Source organism: Tachyglossus aculeatus, chromosome 11 (assembly GCF_015852505.1).
Source record: "Tachyglossus aculeatus isolate mTacAcu1 chromosome 11, mTacAcu1.pri, whole genome shotgun sequence".
Taxonomy (NCBI): Eukaryota; Metazoa; Chordata; class Mammalia; order Monotremata; family Tachyglossidae; genus Tachyglossus; species Tachyglossus aculeatus.
This window is the reverse complement of record NC_052076.1, coordinates 60,239,227-60,259,785: the sequence shown is the minus strand read 5'-3', so window position 1 is coordinate 60,259,785 and position 20,559 is coordinate 60,239,227. Positions and strand designations below refer to the sequence as shown.

General features: G+C 43.9%; 1 protein-coding gene across 2 annotated transcripts in view; it reads left to right on the top strand.

The window, feature by feature from the left end:
- The first annotated feature begins 9,504 nt into the window (after positions 1 to 9,504).
- Positions 9,505 to 20,559, top strand: part of GPATCH1 (G-patch domain containing 1) — a 40,565-nt gene continuing 29,510 nt past the window's right edge. Inside the window, exon 1 of one of the 2 annotated variants that reach the window (XM_038754031.1) lies at positions 9,505 to 9,690. In XM_038754031.1, the coding sequence (XP_038609959.1) occupies positions 9,618 to 9,690 (73 nt within the window). In that variant the 5' untranslated portion in view covers positions 9,505 to 9,617. Of the gene's footprint in view, positions 9,691 to 20,355; positions 20,419 to 20,559 lie in introns of those variants that run through there. The other variant, XM_038754032.1, reaches the window with a different exon arrangement.

The following is a 20,559-nucleotide window of genomic DNA, read 5'->3' as shown; positions in this document are numbered from 1 at the left end:
GATGGTATTTGTCAAGCGCTTTGTGCCAAGCACTGTTCTAAGCGCTGGGGGATGGGGGGATACAAAGTAATCAGGTTGTCCCACGTGAGGCTCAAAGTCCTCAACACCATTTTCCAGATGAGGGAACTGAGGCACAGAGAAGTTAAGTGACTTGCCCGAAGTCACACAGCTGACAAGTGGCAGAGGCGGCATTAGAACCCATGACCTCTGACTCCCAAACCCGGGCTCTTGGGGCTCACGGCCTTAATCCCCATGTTACAGAAAATCCCCATTTTCCCTAGTGGCAGAAGGGTTGTGCTCTTTCCACCAGGTTATGCTGCTCTCCTGACTTTCTGAAAGTACTTAATAACCTTAAATTTTATTTCACCTTCCAGAAATTAAAAATATAGAACTGTGAAATTGCACTAGGATTCAAATATAATGAACTAATATAGATTATCTTGACAGAGGTTCTGGTTATTATTGCTGTAGGGTACTCATAACTACTCACCTACAAAGCATCCAGAAATTCTCCTCTGAAATTGCACCCAATATCAGCCTGCTCTCTTTGTTCCCATTTGTATGACCAGTAAGATTTATGATGGATAAAAACATGTTGTTGTTTTGTGCTACAGATTGAGAGCTTGGTGCTAGGTAGCTTTTATTCTACAAGTATCCAAGAATAATAATTATAATAATGACAGCATTTATTAAGCGCTTACTATGTGCAAAGCACTGTTCTAAGCGCTGGGGGGGATACAAGGATAATGACTTGTTCTTTCGGATGTTCTATTTTTAAAGCAAAAGGGAATTCCCGTGTAGAAAGGGTAAAGCTAGAGACTTGAAAAGTGATCAGGTGCTAGAAAATCCTTAGTCAGATAAATTTTCAACTATTTTCTCGGAGAAAAATATTTTCTCATCGGATTACAAGTTGTGTTTTTAATCTAGGTCTTCATTCATTCAATAGTATTTATTGAGAGCTTTTACTATGTGCAGAGGACTGTACAGTACAATTCGGCAACAGATAGAGACAATCCCCTTCCCTTCCCCACAGCACCTGTATATATGTATATATGTTTTTACATATTTATTACTCTATTTATTTATTTTACTTGTACATATCTATTCTATTTATTTTATTTTGTTAGTATGTTTGGTTTTGTTCTCTGTCTCCCCCTTTTAGACTGTGAGCCCACTGTTGGGTAGGGACTGTCTCTATATGTTGCCAATTTGTACTTCCCAAGCGCTTAGTACAGTGCTCTGCACATAGTAAGCGCTCAATAAATACGATTGATGATGATGAATCCCCACCCAACAACGGGCTCACAGTCTAGAAGGGGGTGACAGACAACAAAACAAGTAGACAGGCGTCAATATCATCAAAATAGAGAAATAGAATTATAGATATATACACATCATTAATAAAATAGAGTAATAAATATGTATAGATATACACAAGTGCTGTGGGGAGGAGGAGAAGGGGGTAGAGCAGAGGGGGGAAGTAGAGGAAAAGGGGGTGCTCAGTTTGGGAGGTTATATCTGCCACTCTGGCTAATACGAGTACTTTTGGAATATTTATATACACGATACACTTTGGAAAGGACTTGGGGGATAGTACAGTGCTCTGCACATAGTAAGCGCTCAATAAATACGATTTATTGATTGATTGATTGATTGATGTGGGGGAGGAAAAAAATCCAGGAATGGAATTTTAGGATTTATGGATTTGTCGACTCATTGCTAACATGCTAAAGAAACTGCCCCTGCCATTCAGTTTTTCATTCGATCAATGAATCTAGACTGTGAGCCCACTGTTGGGTAGGGACTGCCTCTATATGTTGCCAACTTGTACTTCCCAAGCGCTCAGTACAGTGCTCTGCGCACAGTAAGCGCTCAATAAATACAATTGATTGATTGATTGATTGAATCAGTGTATCCATCAATCATTCCTAGGGTAGGATGAATTAAGGCAGTGCTTCAGGCTTCCCTCACACACTGTGGGACTCCACCTTTCCTAGAAAGTGGCAGAATTGATCCTTGTAGGACCCAATCAGCCCTGGAATCAATGGCTCCAGGGGCTTGGGTCGAAGGGGAGGAGCTGTTTAAAGGGCAGAAGGGACAAGTAGTTGTGCTCTTTCAGCTTTATGTTGCCTACCCCTAGCCAAGGGACTTACATCCAGCTCGAGATGGCCCTGACTGACACCGCGAAGGCCTTGTTTCCTCAGAGAACTTAGTTCCACGTCACCTGGGCAGTGTCTGAGTCTATTAGGTATTTAAAATAAGTGCCAATTTAAAAGGTGAATCATTTGAACTAAACTGGAGCAGCAGCCAGCGGACCTTACGAATTCCTCTTCCACCTGAATTCTGGGATCTGTGGAGCACTGTGGGCAACCTGATCACCTTGTAACCTCCTCAGCGCTTAGAACAGTGCTTTGCACATAGTAAGCGCTTAATAAGTGTCATTATTATTATTATTATTATCCTGGGCCGGCCCACCATCGCCTGGGTCGAGTCCTGCCCCTCTAGACCGTAAGCTCTCATTGTGGGCAGGGAACGGGTCTACCAGCTCTGTTACATTGTGCTCTGTCAAATGCTTAATACAGTGTTCTGCTCATATTAAGTGCTCAATAAATATGACTGATTGATTGGGACAAGCAACAGCAGCACTTCCAATGATTAGAAGGTTGTAAAGGTTGTGACTGTTGTACTAGGGCCTGGCCTGCTAGAGCAATGAGGAGATAAGGAGCCTGAACAATTTTCCCTAAGAGCTCTTACTGGTTTTGTTGTTGTCCTTGTTTTGGCCACGTATGGATTTTATCCGATCACATTATTCTTTCCTTGAATGTCTGTTGCCAGTTCCTCCCCTAAACTGTGTCAAAATTCTCAGGGAGGCAGGGAATGTCATTGTTTTGTTGTAGTGTACTTTCCCAAGTGCTTAATACAGTGCTCTACACACAGTAAGCGATTAATAAGTACGATTAAATGATTGAATGAATCCCCAGTGCATAGTAAAGGGATTTGCACAAAGTAAGCACCTACAAATGCAATAATGTTAATACTAAGAATAATAATGAAATCACCTTATGTTCAAATTTTAGCTACCAAGGCAGCATGGCATAATGGATAGAGAACGGGACAGGGACCCAGAAGGTCATGGGTTCTAATTTCAGCTCCGCCACTTGTCTGCTGTGAGGCTTTGGGCAAGTCACTTCACTCCTCTGTGCCTCAGGTACCTCATCTGTAAAATGGGGATTAAGACTGTGAGCCCCACAGGGGACAGGGACTGTATGCAACCCAGTCACCTTGTATCCACCCCAGTGCTTAGTACAGTGCCTGGCACATAGTAAGCACTTCACAAATAACAGTTATTATTATTAAGTCAAATGAACGTAAGCTGAAGACTAACCCTTGGAAAGCAACTTGACCAGAAGCCTGAAACTGGCCTTTCATGTTATCTGCACCATTTGTGGGATTTATTGCTCTCTGGGGGGGTAAAGGCCAGGGCTAGTCCATGGTTTCAGAGTTGTAGAAAGTTCTTTGCACACAGTAAGCACTTAATAAATACGACTGAATGAATTATCATATTTATATCATATTGTGGGCTGGTCCTGTATCCGCCGGAGTGCACAGAGAGCTTGGCTCCCTCTGAGTTTCCAGTTTCCTGTGACCCAACATTTCATTTTCTTTATGGTATTTGTTAAGTGCTTACTATGTGTCAATCACTGTTCTAGATTCAAGTGCATCATCAAGACACAAGTCACTGTCCCACAAGGGGCTCACAGTCAAGTGGGATTTTACATTCATCGGCAACTAAAACACTTGGGTCATACTGTCTGGGCTGAAAGGTGACTTTTAAAGGGATCGTTCATTCATTCATTCAATCGTATTTATTGAGCGCTTACTGTGTGCAGAGCACTGTACTAAGCGCTTGCAAAGTACAAGTTGGCAACATAGAGAGACGGTCCCTACCCAACAGTGGGCTCACAGTCTAGAAGGGGGAGACAGTCTAGAAGGGGGATCGTTGATTTACCTACAAAAGTACCACATCAATCAATCAATCAATCTTATTTATTGAGTGCTTACTATGTGCCGAGCACTGCACTAAGTACTTGGGGGAGTATAGTATGACAGAATTAGCAGTCCAGGCTAAGATACCTGTATTTTTCTCCCTTATGGCTTGCCCGCCCCAAGCTGTTGCTGAGGAGGGTCCATGGGCCTGAGTGGCTGGACCAGTGAGTTCCCTTCCCTCCCCTTCCCTGGCCTTCCCTAGCCCTCCTCTCCATTCCCTTCACCTCTTCCCTCCCCTCCTCTCTTCCCCTCCTTTTTCCCTCTCCTCCCTTCCCTTCCCTCTCATCCCTTCCTTCTCTTTCTCTCCCCTCTTGTCCCCTCCCTTCCCTCTCATCCCTTCCTTCTCTTTGTCTCCCCTCTTATCCCCTCCCTTCATCTTTCCCTCCCCTCCCAGTCTCTTCACCTCCTCTTCCTTCCCCCCCTTCCTGCTGTTCCCTTCCTTTGCCCTTCTCCTCCCTTAACCTCCTCTTCCCTTCCCTTTCCTCCCTTTCCCTTATCCCTTCCTTCCCTTTCCCTCCCCTCACCATCTCTTCACCTCCTCTTCCCTTCCCCCTCTTCCCTTCCCCTCCTCTTTCCCTCCCCTCCCTTTGGAGAAGCAGCGAGACTCAGAGGAAAGAGCCCGGGCTTGGGAGTCAGGGGTCATGGGTTCTAATTCCAGCTCTGCCCCTTGTCAGCTGTGTGACTTTGGGCAAGTCACTTAACTTCCCTGTGTTTCAGTTCCCTCACCTGGAAAATGGGGATTAATAATAATAATAATAATGACGGCATTTATTAAGCTCTTACTTTGTGCAAAGCACTGTTCTAAACGCTGGGGAGGTTACAAGGTGATCAGGTTGTCCCACGGGGGGCTCACAGTCTTAATCCCCATTTTACAGATGAGGGAACTGAGGCACAGAGAAGTGAAGTGACTTGCCCAAAGTCACACAGCTGACAATTGGCGGAGACTGTGAGCCCAATGTGGGACAACCTGATTACCTTGTATCCCCCCAGCACTTAGAACAGTGCTTGGCACATAGTAAGCACTTAACAAATGCCATCATTATTATTATCACTCCCCTCCTCTTTAGACCTTCACCTCCTCTTCCTGTCCTCCTCCCTTCCTTCTCTTTATAATAATAATAATAATAATAATAATAATAATAATAATAATGGCATTTATTAAGCACTTACTATGTGCAAAGCACTGTTCTAAGCACTGGGGAGGTTACAAGGTGATCAGGTTGTCCCTCGTGGGGCTCACAGCCTTAATCCCCATTTTACAGATGAGGTAACTGAGGCCCAGAGAAGTTACATGAATTGCCCAAAGTCACACAGCTGACAATTGGCAGAGCCAGGATTTAATAATAATAATAATAATAATGATAATAATGATGGCATTTGTTAAGCGCTATGTGCAAAGCACTGTTCTAAGCACTGGGGAGGATACAAGGTGATCAGATTGTCCCGTGTGGGGCTCACAGTCTTAATCCCCCTTTTACAGATGAGGTCACTGAGGCACAGAGAAGCTAAGTGACTTCCCCATGGTCACACAGCTGACAATTGGCAGAGCTGGGATTTACTACTACTACTACTACTACTAATAATAATGATGGCATTTGTTAAGCGCTTACTATGTGCAAAGCACTGTTCTAAGTGCTGGGGAGGATACAAGGTGATCAGACTGTCCCGTGTGGGGCTCACAGTCTTAATCCCCATTTTACAGATGTGGTCACTGAGGCACAGAGAAGCTAAGTGACTTGCCCAAGGTCACACAGCTGACAATTGGCAGAGCTGGGATTGAATAATAATAATAATAATAATGGCATTTGTTAAGCACTTACTATGTGCAAAGCACTGTTCTAAGCGCTGGGGAGGATATAAGGTGATCAGACTGTCCCGTGTGGGGCTCACAGTCATAATCCCCATTTTACAGATGAGGTCACTGAGGCACAGAGAAGCTAAGTGACTTGACCATGGTCACACAGCTGACAATTGGCAGAGCTGGGATGTACTACTACTACTACTAATAATAATGATGGCATTTGTTAAGCACTTACTATGTGCAAAGCACTGTTCTAAGCACTGGGGAGGATACAAGGTGATCAGATTGTGCCATGTGGGGCTCACAGTCTTAATCCCCATTTTACAGATGAGGTCACTGGGGCACAGAGAAGCTAAGTGACTTGCCCAAGGTCACACAGCTGACAATTGGCAGAGCCGGGATTGAATAATAATAATAATAATAATGATGGCATTTGTTAAGCGCTTACTATGTGCAAAGCACTGTTCCAAGCGCTGGGGAGGATACAAGGTGATCAGATTGTGCCATGTGGGGCTCACAGTCTTAATCCCCATTTTACAGATGAGGTCACTGAGGCACAGAGAAGCTAAGTGACTTGCCCATGGTCATACAGCTGACAATCGGCAGAGCTGGGATTTACTATTTCTACTACTACTAATAATGATGATGATGGCATTTGTTAAGCGCTTACTATGTGCAAAGCACTGTTCTAAGCGCTGGGGAGGATACAAGGTGATCAGATTGTCCCGTGTGGGGCTCACAGTCTTAAATCCCCATTTTACAGATGAGGTCACTGAGGCACAGAGAAGATAAGTGACTTGCCCATGGTCACACAGCTGACAATTGGCAGAGGCGGCATTTGAACCCATGACCCCTGACTCCAAAGCCCGGGCTCTTTCCACTGAGCCCCGCTGCTTCCCTCCCCTCCTGCTCCTTCTTCCCTTCCCCACAGCACCTGTATATATGTATATATGTTTGTACATATTTATTACTCTATTTATTTATTTATTTATTTATCTTACTTGTACATATCTTTTCTATTTATTTGATTTTGTTAGTATGTTTGGTTTTGTTCTGTCTCCCCCTTCTAGACTGCGAGCCCACTGTTGGGTAGGGACTGTCTCTATATGTTGCCAGCTTGTACTTCCCAAGGGCTTAGTACAGTCCTCTGCACACAGTAAGCGCTCAATAAATACGATTGATTGATCGATTGATTACTTGTACATATCTTTTCCATTTATTTTATTTTGTTAGTATGTTTGGTTTTGTTCTCTGTCTCCCCCTCCTAGACTGCGAGCCCACTGCTGGGGAGGGACTGTCTCTATATGTTGCCAGCTTCTACTTCCCAAGCTCTTAGTACACAGTAGCTCTGCATACAGTAAGCGCTCAATAAATACGATTGATTGATTGATCACTTGTACATATCTTTTCTATTTATTTTATTTTGTTAGTATGTTTGGTTTTGTTCTCTGTCTCCCCCTTCTAGACTGCGAGTCCACTGTTGGGTAGGGACTGTCTCTCTATGTTGCCAACTTGTACTTCCCAAGCACTTAGTACAGTGCTCTGCACACAGTAAGCGCTCAATAAATACGATTGATTGATTGATTGATTGATTACGTGTACATATCTTTTCTATTTATTTTATTTTGTTAGTATGTTTGGTTTTGTTCTCTGTCTCCCCCTTCTAGACTGTGAGCCCACTGTTGGGTAGGCACTGTCTCTATATGTTGACAACCTGTACTTCCCAAGCACTCAGTACAGTCCTCTGCACACAGTAAGCGCTCAAAAAATACGATTGATTGATTGATTGATTATGTGTACATATATTTTCTATTTATTTTATTTTGTTAGTATGTTTGGTTTTGTTCTCTGTCTCCCCCTCCTAGACTGTGAGCCCACTGTTGGGTAGGGACTGTCTCTATATGTTGCCAGTTTGTATCATCATCATCATCAATCATATTTATTGAGCGCTTACTATGTGCAGAGCACTGTACTAAGCGCTTGGGAAGTACAAATTGTATCTTTTCCATTGATTTTATTTTGTTAGTATGTTTGGTTTTGTTCTCTGTCTCCCCCTTCTAGACTGTGAGCCCGCTGTTGGGTAGGGACTGTCTCTCTATGTTGCCAACTTGTACTTCCCAAGCGCTTAGTACAGTGCTCTGCACACAGTAAGCGCTCAATAAATACGATTGATTGATTGATTACTTGCACATATCTTTTCTATTTATTTTATTTTGTTAGTATGTTTGGTTTTGTTCTCTGTCTCCCCCAGTCTAGAAAGTCTGACTAGTCTAGACTGAGCTCACAGTCTAGAAAGACTGTGAGCCCACTGTTGGGTAGGGACCGTCTCTCTATGTCGCCAACTTGTACTTCCCAAGCGCTCAGTACAGCGCTCTGCACACAGTAAGCGCTCAAGAAATACGATTGATTGATTGATTACTTGCACATATCTTTTCTATTTATTTTATTTTGTTAGTATGTTTGGTTTTGTTCTCTGTCTCCCCCAGTCTAGAAAGTCTGACTAGTCTAGACTGAGCTCACAGTCTAGAAAGACTGTGAGCCCACTGGTGGGTAGGGACCGTCTCTCTATGTTGCCAACTTGTACTTCCCAAGCGCTCAGTACAGCGCTCTGCACACAGTAAGCGCTCAATAAATACGATTGACTGATTGATTACTTGCACATATCTTTTCTATTTATTTTATTTTGTTAGTATGTTTGGTTTTGTTCTCTGTCTCCCCCAGTCTAGAAAGTCTGACTAGTCTAGACTGAGCTCACAGTCTAGAAAGACTGTGAGCCCACTGGTGGGTAGGGACCGTCTCTCTATGTCGCCAACTTGTACTTCCCAAGCGCTCAGTACAGCGCTCTGCACACAGTAAGCGCTCAAGAAATACGATTGATTGATTGATTACTTGCACATATCTTTTCTATTTATTTTATTTTGTTAGTATGTTTGGTTTTGTTCTCTGTCTCCCCCAGTCTAGAAAGTCTGACTAGTCTAGACTGAGCTCACAGTCTAGAAAGACTGTGAGCCCACTGGTGGGTAGGGACCGTCTCTCTATGTTGCCAACTTGTACTTCGCAAGCGCTCAGTACAGCGCTCTGCACACAGTAAGCGCTCAATAAATACGATTGACTGATTGATTACTTGCACATATCTTTTCTATTTATTTTATTTTGTTAGTATGTTTGGTTTTGTTCTCTGTCTCCCCCAGTCTAGAAAGTCTGACTAGTCTAGACTGAGCTCACAGTCTAGAAAGACTGTGAGCCCACTGGTGGGTAGGGACCGTCTCTCTGTGTTGCCAACTTGTACTTCCCAAGCGCTCAGTACAGCGCTCTGCACACAGTAAGCGCTCAAGAAATACGATTGACTGATTGATTACTTGCACATATCTTTTCTATTTATTTTATTTTGTTAGTATGTTTGGTTTTGTTCTCTGTCTCCCCCAGTCTAGAAAGTCTGACTAGTCTAGACTGAGCTCACAGTCTAGAAAGACTGTGAGCCCACTGGTGGGTAGGGACCGTCTCTCTGTGTCGCCAACTTGTACTTCCCAAGCGCTCAGTACAGCGCTCTGCACACAGTAGGCGCTCAATAAATACGATTGACTGATTGACTGATTGCTCCTGTCCCTTTCTCTTGGTCTCTCGTTCCCGCCCCGTGTGCTCGCGCATGCGCGCCGGGGGCCGCGGCGAGCGAAAAGTGAGGAATTTGGGTCGGTGCGGGCCGCCGTCCTCCGACCGGAAGTGGCGGCCGCGGCTGAGGAGAAGGAGAGCGAGCCGTAGAGAAGCCAATATGGCCGCCTCAGGTGGGGACAGCGACGAGGACATGGCTGCCTACGGAACCCGCCTGGAGCCTCTGGAGGAAGGTAGGAGGAGGACGAGGGGAGCCACCGGCCCCCGACGGATGGCTGGGGCGATAATAATCAGAATCTCCATGGCATTTATTCACGGGCTTTGTTGCCAGAGGTCATGAGTTCAAATCCCGCCTCAATCAATCAATCAATCGTATTTATTGAGCGCTTACTATGTGCAGAGCACTGGACTAAGCGCTTGGGAAGTACAAATTGGCATCACATAGAGACAGTCCCTACCCAACAGTGGGCTCACAGTCTAAAAGGGGGAGACAGAGAACAGAACCAAACATACAAACAAAATAAAATAAGTAGGATAGAAATGTACAAGTAAAATAAATAAATAAATAGAGTAATAAATATGTACAACTATATGTACAACCTTCAATTGTCAGCTGTGTGACTTTGGGCAGGTCACCTCTCTGAGCCTCAGTCACCTCATCTGTCAAATGGGGATTAAGATTGTGATCCCCCTGTGGGACAACCGTGTAACCTCCCCAGTGCTTAGAACAGTGCTTTGCACATAGGAAGCGCTTACTAAATGCAATTATTATTATTATTATTTATTAAGGATAATGGGATGGGATGATAACGGTGATAATAATAATGATGATGGCTTTTATTAAGCGCTTACTATGTGCAAAGCACTGTTCTATCCATCAGTCGTATTTATTGAGCGCTTACTGTGTGTAGAGCACTGTACTAAGCGCTTGGGAAGTACAAGTTGGCAACATATAGAGACAGTCCCTACCCAACAGTGGGCTCACAGTCTAGAAGGGGGAGACAGAGAACAAAACCAAACGTATTAACGAAATAAAATAAGTAGAATAAATATGTACAAGTAAAGTAAATAAATAAGTAGGGTAATAAATATGTACAAACATATATACATATATACAGGTGCTGTGGGGAAGGGAAGGAGGTAAGATGCGGGGGATGGAGAGGGGGACGAGGGGGAGAGGAAGGAGAGTGCTCTATTTCTTAATCGTATTTATTGAGCACTTACTGTGTGCAGAGCACTGTACTAAGCGCTTGGGAAGAACAAGTTGGCAACATATAGAGACAGTCCCTACCCAACAGTGGGTTAATGTTGTTACATCTCCCTCGGTTAAAGATGTGAGCTCCTTGAGGGCAGGACACCTACTTCAGCTTTGTTTTTTTATTTCCCAAGTACTTAGTACAGTGCCTTGCAGGCAGTAGCTGCTCGATAAATACTGTTACTTCTGCAGGGAGTCAGTGCCTGGTGCCCAGAAGCAGCATGGCCTAGGGAATCAATCAATCAATCGTATTTATTGAGCACTTACTGTATGCAGAGCACTGTACTGAGCACTGTACTAAGCACTTGGGAAGTACAAGTTGGCAACATATAGAGACAGTCCCTACCCAACAGTGGGCTCACAGTCTAAAAGGGGGAGACGGAGAATAAAACCAAACATATTAACAAAATAGAGTAGATATGTACAAGTAAAATAAATAGAGTAATAAATGTGTACAAACATATATACATATATACAGGTGCTGTGGGGAAGGGAAGGAGGTAAGATGCGGGGGATGGAGAGGGGGACGAGGGGGAGAGGAAGGAGGGTACTCTATTTGTTGATGTTGTTACGTCTCCCTCGGTTAAAGATGTGAGCTCCTTGAGGGCAGGACACCTACTTCAGCTTGGTTTTTTTATTTCCCAAGGACTTAGTACAGTGCCTTGCAGCCAGTAGCTGCCCGGTAAATACTATTACTTCTGCAGGGAGTCAGTGCCTGGTGCCCAGAAGCAGCGTGGCCTAGGGTCCTAGGGCCTAGTCAGAGGGTCCTGAGTTGTAATCCACTGTTCTAAGCGCTGGGGTAGAAACAGGGTAATCAAGTTGTCCCAATTTATTTATTTTACTTGTACATATTTATTCTATTTATTTTATTCTGTTAATATGTTTTGTTCCCTGTCTCCCCCTTTCAGACTGTGAGCCCGCTGTTGGGTAGGGACTGTCTCTATATGTTGCCAACTTGTACTTCCCAAGCGCTGAGTACAGTGCTCTGCACACAGTAAGCGCTCAATAAATACGATTGATTGATTGATTACTTGTACATATCTTTTCTATTTATTTTATTTTGTTAGTATGTTTGGTTTTGTTCTCTGTCTCCCCCTTCTAGACTGCGAGCCCACTGTTGGGTAGGGACTGTCCCTATATGTTGCCAACTTGTACTTCCCAAGCGCTTAGTACAGTGCTGTGCACACAGTAAGCGCTCAATAAATACGACTGATTGATTGATTGATCCCCATTTTACAGATGAGGTAACTGAGGCCCAGAGAAGTGAAGTGACTCGCCCAAAGTCACACAGCTGACAAGTGGCGGAGCCGGGATTTGAACCCATGACCTCCGGCTCCAAAGCCCAGGCTCTTTCCACTGAGCCTATACGGTCTTGATTTTTTTTTTTTTTTAAGTTTATAACAATTGCCTTTGAGTAAGCAGCGTGGCTCAGTGGAAAGAACCTGGGCTTTGGAGTCAGAGGTAATGGGTTCAAATCCCGGCACCTCCACTTGTTCATTCATTCATTCAATCGTATTTATTGAGTGCTTACTGTGTGCAGAGCACTGTCCTAAGCTCTTGGGAAGTACAAGCTGGCAACATCTAGAGACGGTCCCTACCCAACAGCAGGCTCGCAGTCTGGAAGAGGGAGACAGACAACAAAACATATTAACAAAATAAAATTAATAGAATAAATATGTACAAATAGAGTAATAAATACATATACAAACATATATACAGGTGCTGTGGGGAGGGGAAGGAGGTAAAGTGGGGGGGGATGGGGGGGAAGAGGAGGAGAGGAAGGGGGGGGGCTCAGCTGGGAAGGCCTCCTAGAGGAGGTGAGCTCTCAGTAGGGCTTTGAAGTCAGCCATGTGACTTTGGGCAAGTCACTTCAGTTCTCTGGGCCTCAGTTCCCTTATCTGGAAAATGGGTATTAAGACTGTGAGCCCCCCGTGGGACAACCTGATCACATTGGTAACTCCCCAGCGCTTAGAACAGCGCTTTGCACATAGTAAGTGCTCAATAAATGCCATCATTATTATTGTTATTATCCCCTTTTTACAGATGAGGTAACTGAGACACAGAGAAGTTGTGACTTAACCAAAGTCACACAGCTGACGAGGGGCTGAACTGGATTTGGACCCATGACCTCCGACTCCAAAACCTGGGCTCTTTCCACTGAGCCACACTGCATAATAATAATGATAATAATGGCATTCATTAAGTGCTTACTGTGTGTAAAGCACTGTTCTAAGCACTGGGCAGGTTACAAGGTGATCAGGTTGTCCCACAGGGGCTCACAGTCTTCATCCCCTTTTTACAGATGAGGTAACTGAGGCACAGAGAAGTTGTGACTTGCCCAAAGTCACACAGCTGACAAGGGGCTGAGCTGCATTTGGACCCATGACCTCTGACTCCAAAACCTGGGCTCTTTCCACTGAGCCACACTGCTTAATAATAATGATAATAATGGCATTTATTAAGCCCTTACTCTGTGCGAAGCACTGTTCTAAGCGCTGGGGAGGTTACAAGGTGATCAGGTTGTCCCACGGGGGCTCACAGTCTTCATCCCCTTTTTACAGATGAGGTAACTGAGGCACAGAGAAGTTAAGTGACTTGCCCAGAGTCACACAGCTGACAAGTGGCAGTTTGGATTTGAACCCCTGACCTCTGACTCCAAAGCCTGGGCTCTTTCCACTGAGCCACGCTGTTTCTCAATCAGTCGTATTTATTGAGCAATTATTATTATGTACTAAGAGCTTGGGAGAGTACAACCCAGAAAGAGAACAGACACATTCCTTGCCCACAGTGAGTTTACAATCTAGAGGAATGACTAGAAATCCAGCATCTAATTTACTTTAAAGTCTGCCCTTCCCCCTTAGTTCATGCATTCAGTTGTATTTATTGAGTGCTTACTGCGTTCAGAGCACTGTACTAAGCGCTTGGGAAGTATAAGTCGGCAGCATATAGAGACGGTCCCTACCCAACAACAGTCTAGAAGGGGGAGACAGACAACAAAACAAAACATGTAGACAGGTGTCAAAATCGTCAGAACAAATAGAATTAAAGTCCCCCCGACTGTACTGTATGGTGCTTTTCCAAGCCCTTAGCTTAGTGCTCTACACCAAGTAAGCACTCATTGAATACTACTGATTAATGCATCAATAAAGGTGAGATTTCCAAAAGAAGTCTGCACTCTGATCCATGCTGCATCAGTAGCTCTAGACCAAAAGTTCGTTTATGTGAAACAAAAAGCTTTGGGCCATGTCAGGAGAGTAGTGCGGAACTGTGGTTGGTGAAAATCAGTAGGGCAAGTTCAGATCTCTTTATCAGGACCATTCCTTGCTGCTTTCATTCATTCATTCAGTCGTATTTATTGAGCGCTTACTGTTTGCAGAGCTCTGTACTAAGCGCTTGGGAAGTACAGGTCGGCAACATGTAGAGACGGTCCCTACCCAACAAGGGGCTCACAGTCTAGAAAGGGGAGATAGACAGCGGAACAAAACATGTAGACAGGTGTCAAAATCGTCAGAACAAGTAGAATTAAAGCTATATGCACATCAGTAGCAAAATAAATAGTAAATATGTACAACTAAAATAGAGTAATAAATCTGTACAAATATATATACAGGTGCTGTGGGGAGGGGAAGGAGGTAGGGCGGGGGGGATGGGGAGGAGGAGAGGAAAAAGGAGGCTCAGTCTGGGAAGGCCTCCTGGATCTAGACTGCCATATCTCCCAAGCCTGGACACACATAGGACAGCCCCTTTTTGTACCTGTTTTGCTGAATTATCATTATTATTATTTATTATATTAATAATAATAATAATAATAATGGTATTTGTTAAACGCTTACTAGGTGCCCAGCACTGCTAATGATGGTTTTTGTTAAGCACTTACTATGTAGCCGAGTACTGTTCCAAGCTCTGGGTCAGATACAAGGTGATCAGATTGTCCCACGTGGGGCTCACAGTCTTCATCCCCATTTTGCAGACAAGGGAATTGAGGTCCAGAGCATAATAATTATTATTATTTTGGTATTTGTTAAGCGCATACTATGTGCTGAACACTGTTCCAAGCGCTGGGGTAGATACAAGGCGATCAGATTGTCCCACGTGGGGCTCACAGTCTTCATCCCCATTTTACAGACAAGGGAACTGAGACCCAGAGAATAATATAATAATTTTGGTATTTGTTAAGCACTTACTATGTGCCAAGCACTGTTCTAAGCGCTGGGGTAGATACAAAGTGATCAGATTGTCCCACATGGGTCTCAGTCTTCGTCCCCATTTTGCAGACGAGGTAACTGAGGGCCAGAGAAGTGAAGTGACTTGCCCAAAGTCACACAGCTGACAAGTGGCAGAGCGGGATTCGAACCCACGACCTCTGACTCCCAAGCCCGGGCTCTTGCCACTAAGCCATGCTGCTTCTCTATTAATGCTGTTATTATTATTAGTAGACTAATAGACTGTAAGCTCGTTGTGGGCAAGGAATATGTCTGTTTATTGTGACAGTGTACTCTCCCAAGTGCTTAATACAGTGCTTTACAAACAGTAAGCGCTCAATGAATATAATTGACTGACTGAATAACAATAATGCTTTTAGATTTAAGCGTTTTTAAGGGCAGGAATTGTGTTAACTGTTTTGTACGCTCCCAAGCGCTTAGTAGAGTGCTCTGCACAATGTAAGGACTCAGTAAATGAAGCAGTGTGGTTTAGTGGAAAGAACACGGAGTTGAGAGTCAGAGGACATGGGTTCTAATGAATGAATGAATGATGGCATTTATTAAGCGCTTAGTATGTGCAAAGCACTGTTCTAAGCACTGGGGAGGTTACAAGGTTATCAGGTTGTCCCACAGGGGGCTCACAATCTTAATCCCCATTTTACAGATGAGGGAACTGAGGCACAGAGAAGTCAAGTGACTTGCCCAGAGTCACACAGCTGATAATTGGCAGAGCTGGGATTTGAACCCACGACCTCTGACTCCCAAGCCCGGGCTCTTTCCACTAAGCCACGCTGCTTCTCTAATCCCATCCCCGCTACTAGTATGCTGTGTGACCTTGGGCAAGCCACTTAATAATAATAATAACGATAATAATGTTGGTATTTGTTTAACGTTTACTATGTGCCAAACACTGTTCTAAGCGCTGTGGGGGGATACAAGGTAATCAAGGGTGTCCCACATGGGGCTCACAGTCTTAATCCCCATTTTACAGAGGAGGGAACTGAGGTGCTGGGTTTAAACTAATTAACCAGATAATTTATAACTGGAGCATTAACCTTTACACCTGTGAGGAGTTGCTATTTTAGCATTTTATCCCTTATTTGCCCCCCCCAGTTATTTAGATGACACATCATAAACACACATTAAATACCTCTGATGCTTTGTTGATATGCATAGACACATTTTAACAGTCTAAATTCTATTCTGGAGAAAGAATAATATGCAATATGGAAGAGAGGCCAGTATGGCTGTCTGTTGAATTGATTCGGGTTGTGTTAATTTTGTTTTGAATTGAAATAGAGAAGCTGCGTGGCTTGAATTGAAATAGAGAAGCAGTGAAACAGAAGCACGGGCCTTGAAGTCAGAAGGACCTGGGTTCTAATCTCGGCTCCGCCACTTGTCTGCTGTGTGGCCTTGGGCAAGTTGCTTCACTTCTCTGGACCTCAGTTACCTCATCTGTAAAGTGGGGATTAAGACTGTGAGCCCTATGTGGGACAGGGACGGTGTCCAACCTGATTGACTTGTGTTTACCTCAGTGCTTAGTACAGTGCCAGGCACATAGTAAGTGCTTAACAAGTGCCATTTTTTAAAAAAAGTGTTAGTGGACAACTATGGTTGGACTGCAGTGGGTGGAAGATTGCTCCCAGTTTTGAAGAGATGCTGGGTTAGTAAAATCATTGGTTTTTTTCAGTCCAGTCACCTATACATGAGACAGAAAAAATTAGCAAATGCATACTTAATTCAGTATACAAAGCTCTGTCTTTTTTTTCCAAAGCCCAATAAAACACTTAAATGTTTTTTAAGTAAGATCTACTATTTCATTGTAAACCACACGTTCTTTTTCCACCCGTTGATGAAACTTATAAAAGTCTCATCCTCTTCTGCTTTAGGATTTCTGTGTCCATCCTTTCCTGGCAAGCCAATCTCATTTCTCTGCCTTCTAGAATGGTACTTTAACCTAGAAGCAGGAAATTGACTTGGTTTAGTTGGTTTTAAAGCTACACAAATTTGAGAAGTTGCCATAAAAAGAAAACATCACTTGGATCTCACATTGTTACTTAACTGCAAAAGTAGAAGTTTTCTTGATGAATAGTTGGCAAGCCTTTGAGGAAGTAATAAGTCTGTTGAATAAAATATTTACGAGAGCCAAAAGCCAACCTCTTCTTTTTTGATCCTCAAATCATAAATCTTTTCCAAAAGCCACCAGAAGTGTAATAATTCTTCTAAAATAATGCAGTGTGGGGATTGTACAAGAGGGGATTGTTGTGTTAGAGAAGCAGTGTGGCCCTAGTGGGTAGAGCACTGGCTTGGGAGTCAGAAGGACCTGGATTCTAACCCAGCTCTGCCGTGTGTTTGCTTCGTGACCTTGGGCAAGTCAGTTAACTTCCTTGTGTTTTAGTTACCTCATCTGTAAAATGGGGATTAAGACTGTGAGACCCAAGTGGGAACAGGGACTGTGTCCAACTGGATTAGCTTGTATCTTCCCCATTGCTTAGAACAGTGCTCGTCACATAGTAAGCACTTAAATACCATCATCACCGTCATCATCATACCAACTTTTTCTACATCCGTCTATTCCGATACTGAATTAGTTTCACAATTTGTACTTTATGATATGGGTGTCGATTGTAGTATCAGGAAACAATGAAGAACCTCGGTGACTAATAGTTTTAGAATTCAGTCAAGTAAGGATTGTATGTTTCATGTTTGACAAATGAGGTACTGTGGTGGAGCGCTTGGAATGCTCTTTGCCCAAGATATAAAATTGGAAGTGTTGTTACTTCTGGGTTGCTATCTCCCAGAGAACCCTGATTAGCTTGGAGTTGTCCCATCTAGTAATTAGCTGGGGAGATGGGGCCGGGGGGACAGGGAGTCCTGTCTTGTAGAGTAGTGGGACCACCGCCAGCCCAACACTTCCTCTCCAGCACCTAAACAGTCAATCAATCAATCAATGGTATTTGTTGAGCGTTTTCTGTAGTGCAGAGCACTGTACTAAGAACTTGGGAGAGTACAATACAACAGAATTAGCAGAAGCATTCCCTCCCATAATGAGCTTACAGTGCTCTGCACAAAGTAGTCCCTCCGTAAATATTGATGATGTTGATGAGAGAGGAATGAGTTAACTATTGTGCTCTCCCAAGTGCTTAGTACAGTGCTCTGCACACAGTAAGCACACGATAAATATGATTGAATGAATGAATACTGGCTTGGCCTATTTCTTTTTATCCTTTTACCCAACATGGAGCTGCCACAGGTTGCTCAGTAGCTCAGTAGGAGAGCTCCTCCTCCCCCTCCCCACAGTACCTGTATATATGTTTGTACATATTTATTACTCTATTTTATTTGTACATATTTATTCCATTTATTTTATTTTGTTAATATGTTTTGTTGTCTGTCTCCCCCTTCTAGACTGTGAGCCTGTTGTTGGGTAGGGACCGTGTCTATATGTTGCCAACTTGTACTTCCCAAGTGCTTAGTACAGTGCTCTGCACACCGTAAGTGCTCAATAAATAGGATTGAATGAATGAATGAGAGGGCATGGTGTTTACTGAGCATCTCCTGAGTGCAATACACTGATCTAATTGCTTGGGAAAGCACAGCAGAAGCACAAGATACTGTACCTACCCACACGAAGCCAGCTCCTTTATGCCCTCCTCTGCTCCTTTGTCCTGCTCACTAGTCTGACATTTCCACCATTAACCTTGCTCCTCCAAACTTTCCTTGGCCTTCACTTTCCCAGGCAAGTAGTAGCAGTAATGGTATTAAGTGCTTACTTCGTGCAGGGCACTGTGTGCAGAGTGCTGAGAAAGAATACACAGATGAAAATTAGGCACAGCAGTTCTTGGCCCTCTACTACTACTATTATTCTACTAACTGTGATATTTAGGTGAGCCAAGCACTGTAGTAAGCACTGGGCAGGTACAAAAGAATCAGGTCCCACATGGAGCTCACAGTTGAAGTAGGAGGAAGAACAGGTGGAGGGTGTGTCTCCAACCCCAAGGAAGATGTGGGCAGTCATGGAAAGAGAGCGCTAAAAGGGAACTCTACAGTCCCCAAGACATATAGCCACATACCCTCAAGTATTCAAATGCATATCTATACATTCACATGCATAAACCTTCACAGAGACTCCTGTATGCCATAACACAGCCATTAACCGTGTGGAGCAACAGCAGAGGCCAGAGAAAAGGTAAAGGAAAAAGCCGATAGCTCCAGCTGCCACTGAGGGCTGGCTAAAGTTCCCAGGGCCAGGACCCTAGAAACTGGTGGAGGCGAGAAAATCCGGGAACTCGGTGGCTGTGGGTAGCCCATCATAGCAATGGTAATAATAATAATAATAATAATAATGGCATTTATTAAGCGCTCACTATGTGCAGAGTACTGTTCTAAGCGCTGGGGAATTTACAAGGTGATCAGGTTGTCCCACGTGGGGCTCACAGTCTTCATCCCCATTTTACAGATGAGGGAACTGAGGCCCAGAGAAGTTAAGTGACTTCCTCAAAGTCACACAGTTGACAAGTGGTGGAGCTGGGATTTGAACCCATGACCTCTGACTTCGAAGCCCGTGCTTTTTCCACTGAGCCACGCTGCTTCTCTAATCTGGGTAATCTGGGAGAATGTAAGTGAAGCTATAATCAGACGCTCCCTCTGCCCCCAACTTGGGCTACTGAAGAGCGAGTAGGAAAATCCTTTGGGCTGGGCTCCAGGAATTCAGAGCACTCAGCAGTGATGGTTACAGTGGCAAGGTTGTTTCCATTGAGAGTGTCAGTTTCTTTTTTCATGGTATTTGTTACTATGTGCCAGGCACTGTTCTAAGCGCTGGGTTGATACAAGATAATCAGGTTGGACACAGTCCCTGTCCCATTTAAAACTCCCACTCTCTTTTTTTTTTTTATCTTTTTCTTTGTTATGGTATTTGTTAAGCACTTACTATGTGCCAGTACTAAGTGCTGGGGTAGATAAAGGCTAAGCACAGTCTTAGCACTCTGCTAAGCGCTGGGGTAGACAGAAGATAATCAGGTAGGATACGGTCCATGTTCCACATAGGGCTCACAGTCTTAATCCCTGTTTTACAGATGAGGTAACTAGGGCGCCAAGAAGTTAATTGGCTTGCCCAAGGACATGCAGCAGACAAGTGGAGGAGGGGGGATTAGAACCCAGGTCCTCTGACTCCTTGTCCTGTGGCTCCATCCACTAGGCCATGCTGCTTCTCTATGGCAGTAAGCGTATGAGTTTCTGAATGGGTGTGTGTATGACTCTGTGTGGGGCGGGGGGCTGTTTGGGCTTCTTGTCTCCGTGTGTTTTTTTTTTTTAAAAACCCACCCCACCTCTTTACTCCTCACATTCATGCCAGATGTGGTCCTTTCTGCCAGTTCTTTGTGTTTACAGATAAATGGAATGAATCTAGCTTTCACTCCAGAACTGTGCTCCAGATTTCAAATACCATAAGTAAGCCCCTTGAGGTATGGGACTTAGAGTTACCTCTGATTTTCATCTTATCAGATGTGAGTTCTGACTTAGTTGCCGAAGCTACACAGACGCAATGATATTAAGAATTCAGAGTTCCCCAGTTGGTTCACTTTGTAGTTCTTTATACTGCTCACAAACACATATTTGACCATCTAAAGAGACACAGTTAGGTGTCT